Source organism: Thunnus albacares, chromosome 12 (assembly GCF_914725855.1).
Source record: "Thunnus albacares chromosome 12, fThuAlb1.1, whole genome shotgun sequence".
Classification (NCBI taxonomy): Eukaryota; Metazoa; Chordata; class Actinopteri; order Scombriformes; family Scombridae; genus Thunnus; species Thunnus albacares.
In genome coordinates, this window is record NC_058117.1 from 10,932,904 (window position 1) to 10,938,903 (window position 6,000).

General features: G+C 40.5%; 1 protein-coding gene across 8 annotated transcripts in view; it reads right to left on the reverse strand.

Moving 5' to 3' along the window:
* Nucleotides 1-5,540, reverse strand: part of st3gal3b (ST3 beta-galactoside alpha-2,3-sialyltransferase 3b) — a 45,416-nt gene extending 39,876 nt beyond the window's left edge. For 3 of the 8 annotated variants that reach the window (XM_044367811.1, XM_044367810.1, XM_044367805.1), the window contains exons 1-2: nucleotides 5,094-5,304; nucleotides 2,475-2,622 (exon numbers count right to left, since the gene is read on the reverse strand). In XM_044367811.1, coding sequence (XP_044223746.1) covers nucleotides 2,475-2,583 — 109 coding nt within the window. In that variant the 5' untranslated portion in view covers nucleotides 2,584-2,622; nucleotides 5,094-5,304. The other 5 variants (XM_044367806.1, XM_044367812.1, XM_044367807.1 and 2 more) reach the window with 5 other exon arrangements.
* Nucleotides 5,541-6,000: the final 460 nt, after the last annotated feature.

Genomic DNA, 6,000 nt, shown 5'->3' on the forward strand with positions numbered 1-6,000 from the left:
AATAGAAGGGTGTCCCAACAGAAAACTGGAACATAGTTACACAGAGACCTTGGTCACAGCTTGAGAAATTGTTGAGTTATGAACCACAGACAAGGTCAACTGTTCCTTGGGAGTGCTGTCAGTGATGCAACAACATCACACAAAAAGAGGATGTTTTCAGTGAAATGGAAGAGAAATGTCAAATCCAGTGCATTAGTATGTGGAGAAATTAAGAAGTTTATCTATATTATTAAGTATATAATCTACAGTATACAGTACCAGTTTGGACACACTTTCTCATTCAAGTAAATGGGAAGTTGTGTCCAAACTTTTGACTGGTACTGTATATGCACTAACCTCTACAAGGTAGAGGGGCAGAGAAAGGTCAAGTTCAACTATAAAGACAGTTGTAAATGCTATGGTTGACACAGCTTTATGCACATGTGAGCCTGCTAGTTGTTACTGGGACCAGAAACAGGCCATGATGGGTTACAATAACGGTGGGCACAGCAAGAGACAAAGTTGTAGTGTATGAGGAACCTGAAGTAAACTGCGCAGGTGTTTTACTGAGACTAGTATTAGCTAGCATTATCTACTTCATCATAAAATAAACATTAGTACACAAAGACTTAATCTGTACTGGCTCTGCAGCCCGTTTCAGACAGTCACACTGCAGAATTCTTCACTCTGATTAAGGATTGTCGATCGGCTTTCACAAAGGTCTGCGTTACAGATAGAAAATCAAAGCTTACACCTTGTACATAAGACAGGGGAGATCTGACGCCATTTTTACTTGTGTCGTCACCACGGCGGGAGAACAGTGATGGGTTAGGAAGAAAGTAAACTACACCAAAGAAGAAGAGTATTCTCAGTTGTCTCACAGGCATCCTCAGTAATAACAATTATTTATCAGTCTGACGTTATCTTCATAGCTTGATTGCTTCAGAAGCCTCATGACTGCCTGAGCGCAAATACTTTCAGTTACATAATACAGTTTCATAATTTACTATTTCACATGAGACATTTAGGCCTTATATCACACTTAAAATGTGGAGGAATATAAGAAAATATTACTGGCTATTTTCCTGAGCGACTTTAAAAAGGATAAAAGTTGGGGGTTTATCCCATACATGACTTTGGACATGTAAAATTTTCTGACTATTGAGTGAGGTATGTCTGAGAAGGAGCTTATAACAAGTATTCCTAATATAACCATAGCAAGAGCAAAGTCAGCTGACTATAACTGGAACTGGGGATGGAGTTGGCATCACCATCCTGAATCATCATATTGCCAAACAGAAACATACTCCCTCTACCTGACATCAGTGTTGTGAAATGTGTGGAATTGTTAGGGGTGGGAACATTCCTCTTTAAGCCTAAAACTAATCTAAAGTGGTTAGATGTACAAATTTAAAAATCCAAATCTAGTGCCATTACAAAACTTTACAGCCAATATTAAGATATCAAGGACACCACAAGCTGTACGCTTTAGACAGCATATTGTCCCTCTAGAAAGGCTCTCAATCTGGTTCAAAACACTGACGTGTGTTTTCTGTGCTACACGCTGCTCCCTGTGAATGTTTTCCCAGAAGATATACTCTGTAGGTGGTAAAGGCATGAACAATTCCTCAAATTTGAAGTTTTTAAGAGAGATCTTCTAGCCCCCTCTGCTGGTTTTTAACAGCTGTTTCAGGGGGTTAAGAAGCCTAAAATGGTATTTCTTACTGAATCAAACAGCAACAGTATACAAACATCGAGGTCGCTCATCACTTCTTCTCTAAATATGGACAGCATATCCAATTTTACAGGGAAATCGAGTCATAACCAACACTCAAACATACAGAGGTACTTTTAAGTGGAAAGTGGAAGAGATACTTCCTCAGAATGTTATGAATGGTATTGTGAAATTTTGTATTTTCAGTTTTGGTTGTTAAGGTTTCATCATTTCAGTGGGAAAACCTCAAAACACCCTTTCCTCCTATTTACAGAGACAAAATAGAAAATAAGTAGGCAGCTTAAGACAAAGTCAGATGAAACGCTCTTATATCTGGGTTAAAACACAGGCACTTGTATTGTAGTGTAGGAAGAGGGCCATCAATAGATTTCCCCACAGATGGAACAACTAACGCTTGATGTACAAGAAAATCTGATTAAATTCTCCCTGTAACATCCGGTGCTCTGGTGAAGTGAAAGCTAATGTAATAATAACAGAGAAAGACAAGTTTGAGACACCAACAAACAGCTTGACATACTAACGGTTCAGCGGAGAGACTATGAAATAAGAAAACAGATTGAAATAAACAGACGGTTAACTGGCAGTCAGCACAGAGAGGCAGACAGCAACACAGAGAAAGGTATCAAACAGACTTGTTCAATAAAAACAGATAAAAACGTGGTATCAAAAGGTAGGTATCAAAAGGACTACAGACTATGACACATGGTTGATGAGGTGATGAATCAATGTTTCAAACAGTCAGACTGAAGATGTCACTTACGAGGCTTCTGGCCCCATACGTGTAGATGTAGCTTCCCGGAGGAGTAGTAAATAAAGCCCAGGACCAGCATGGGACACAGGACAAACAGCAGCTTGTGTGTGGGCTTCATGGTCTTCAGTCATTCACATGGCACCATCCAGGTCATCACCTGAAATGACAGAGAGGCACTGCATTTACAGATCCCGGAGGAGAAATGCCTTTATCAGCAGCAAGAGAAATAAATTGACAAAAGAACATCATCCAGATGTAGTCAACAAGGCGATTACATACAGCAACAGCATAGGGGAACACGCACAGGGAGGAGTGTGAAAGAGGAGGAAAAAAGGTGGAGTCCAAATAGAAGACAGGCTGGAGGAGAGATATGAAATTAAAAGAAAATAATGTAGGTAAGACATGTGAGATGGGAGGTAGTTTTATAAAGATTGTTTTTGGTCTGATTTCACCAATGCTGAATTTCACATATCCTCCTTGGCTACATACACCATCCTCTCTCACTGAGGACAATTCAATCATGTCTGGAGGATAGAGTCTCCTAAGCATTCTCCAAAAGCAACAGAAATTTACGAGAAAATAATTTCTGCCTTTATTGGACAGTCAACAGTTAAATGGCAGACAGGAAACATGCTACGTTTAGTTAATCCGACCTTTCAGTTAACGTTAATCGACCAGCCTCAGGCACACATGATCTAGACTGTCCAGATCAGTATCAGAAATACTTTATTGATCTCTGAGGGGAAATTGGGTCATGTTACAGATGCTCATATTCTAGAAGAGAAATATATGTAAGCATAGAGAAAATATAACAGAAAAAGAAAATAAAAAAATATGTTAAATATGTGCATTAGAAGATACAGATATTAAACCAGCAAAACCTGCAGCCTTGTTTACAGTGAATCATGTTCAGACTAGATGTCGCCTGTCAGCAGACAAGACAACCCAACCCATTAGTCATTTATGTGTCTGTGTGGCCTGGTCTCTGTTTTGAACAAACTCTGCTAATTATCCTTGTTATCCACAGTCTTACAGTCTTATGGACTGTTACCCAGTACTGTGCAAGTTCTTTCAACCCCAGACATAGTTTTATTTTAGCATAATCTACAGCTTTCCATAAAAAAAGGCCCTGCTGAAATTCAACACGTTTTGCAGAACTTCTCAGATGTCACATGTTAAAAAAGAAAAATCAAATTCAATCTGGGTCATCTTTGTTTCATCCTGAGAACTGCTAGAGGCAAGTGTAAATTAGGGACTATGAAGCTTTTAGCACAGGGAGGTGTTGAGTTGATCCCAGATTGTAAAACCATGCATTTCAAAAGATCAGATCACAACCCACGTGATGCAACAGATGCTATCCACCAGGTTAAAAATACAACACGTTAACGCTCTATGGTTTGTCTTACATAACATCCACTTTAACATTTATTTAACAGTTATTTAAGAAAACTGCAAATTGATAATACACCTGAAAGTTATCTGACAAACAGCCAACGAGTCAGATTGATCATTCATTATGACTAAGCTTCGGGGGGGGGGACCCACTCAACTGAATAGACACATGTGGCATAATGTGGCGTCCAACAGCATTTCTTGCATCAAAAATGTAACGTTACAGAGGCATGCAACGAAATCAGTGAAACTCCGGGGGGGGAGTCCAGGCAAAACACAGGGTTAATTTCCACTTACAGCTATTGCAATTCAAGATGACTGGCCCAACAACAGTTAGATTAGATTTGTGACATGAAAACAGCAAACGGTAACGTAGCAACAGGAAAAGCTTAACCACGACTTAAGTAACTGTTCCACACTATTGTGTTTTAACTCACAGTATTTCTATGGAACTGTGGCCACAGAAGTCCCCCGCACAGTTTCAAAGGCGTTATATTTCAAGTCATGTCGAAGGTTGGGTCTCCACTTTCTCTTTTAAGTGTGTTTTTTATCTTACCTATCTAGCAGGCAATATGAGCAGTCCACACGAAACCAAGTTCAGCAGCTAGCAGGACAATCATAACGGAACTTTGCTGTCCTTTTATTCAACGCTAACGTTACACCTCCGTCTCTCCAAATACAATGGCTACTTGAAGATTACCTGGAGCTTTGTTCTTATTGAAATGGTAAACGACACTATGGTCAGAATTATTACAATATGTTTACGAACAGAGAAAGTAAGACGTGTAGAAAAGACAACGGTGAATGTCGAGCAGCTAAGCCTTAACGTTAGCTTTGGTTAGCTGGGGTCGCAATGCTAGCAACGCTACGTTGGCATAGTGGGAAATTTGCCTTGATCCGGTCGGCAGGCCTGCAGCGTAACAACACAGCACTGGTTGGGAAATGTTGTAGCCAGACACGGGCTTATACAGCAGCAAGCGCAATAGGTGGGCAAACCAGTTTAGACATGTAGGATAATAATGGTATGTAACTAAAGGCACCGAGCGTAACGTTACTGGAGTCTGACAAGAGAACAATACTGAGGTAATCCAGTTAACGTTAGCTGATGTTGGGAGAATACTAACGTTACACCAACGGTTTGCCAAAATTAACCACCACCATCATTGTCGAGTAAAACACGGCGTAGCAACGTCTCATTTGGCATTTCCAAATGACAGGGATAGTAGTAAATATTACCTTTTCTTTTCCGCTTGAGTCCTCGGGTCGGAAACAATACCAGTCTTAGTTTAAATAATGGACTGGTGGATAAAACGACCGTGTTCTCCCTCCTCTCCAAGCCATCGTGATGAGATCCGTGAAAGTACCCTGGCTCTGTGAGCACAAGACGACCAGCCAGCCAGCCAGCCAGACTGTGTGTGTGTGTGTGTGTGCGCGTGTGTGTGTCCTGTCTCACCAGCTGTAGTTTGCATCAAGACTGGCAGAAGGAAAAAGCACTCCCTCCATCATTATCATCATCAACAGCAGCGGCGGCGGCAGTTCACTGGTCAACACTAACACTGTCACTAACCGTCACATGAGGTATCTCAGTAAATTATGTTGTACTCCCGCCCCCCTCTTTTAGTAAAGTGAAAATGAATACACCTTTTCATCCTCTTTTTTCACGTGGTGCACCTCTCTGCTCGTCAGATGTTAAAATCGCATTGTGGCTGGGTTTGCTTTTGCATTTATAGCCAACAGACATGTGAACATCCCACACAACTGCAACAGTCCTCTTTCAGCACAGCAGCAAATGCTATAAAGTGTAGAGCTTGTTGAACTGCCTGCCACACACTATAATGGTATGTGCTTAACCAGCACTATTTTTTGATTGACTAGGTGAGAGGCATGTTTTTCACCTTATTGCAATGGGTGAATTTGCTGAAATCTAAGGACCTTACAGATTAAAAGTGGTGTTGAAGTAGTCTATAGAGTATATACAGTGGTGGAAGAAGTATTCAGATCCTTTAAGTAAACATATCAATAAAGCAATGTAAAAATACTTCATTAGAAGTAAAAGCCATGCATGAAAAATCCTACTTAAAGTCCCCCTCCACCCAAAAATGTGTTTTGTTTTTTGTTCCTACAGTTGGATGTTTGTGCTTCA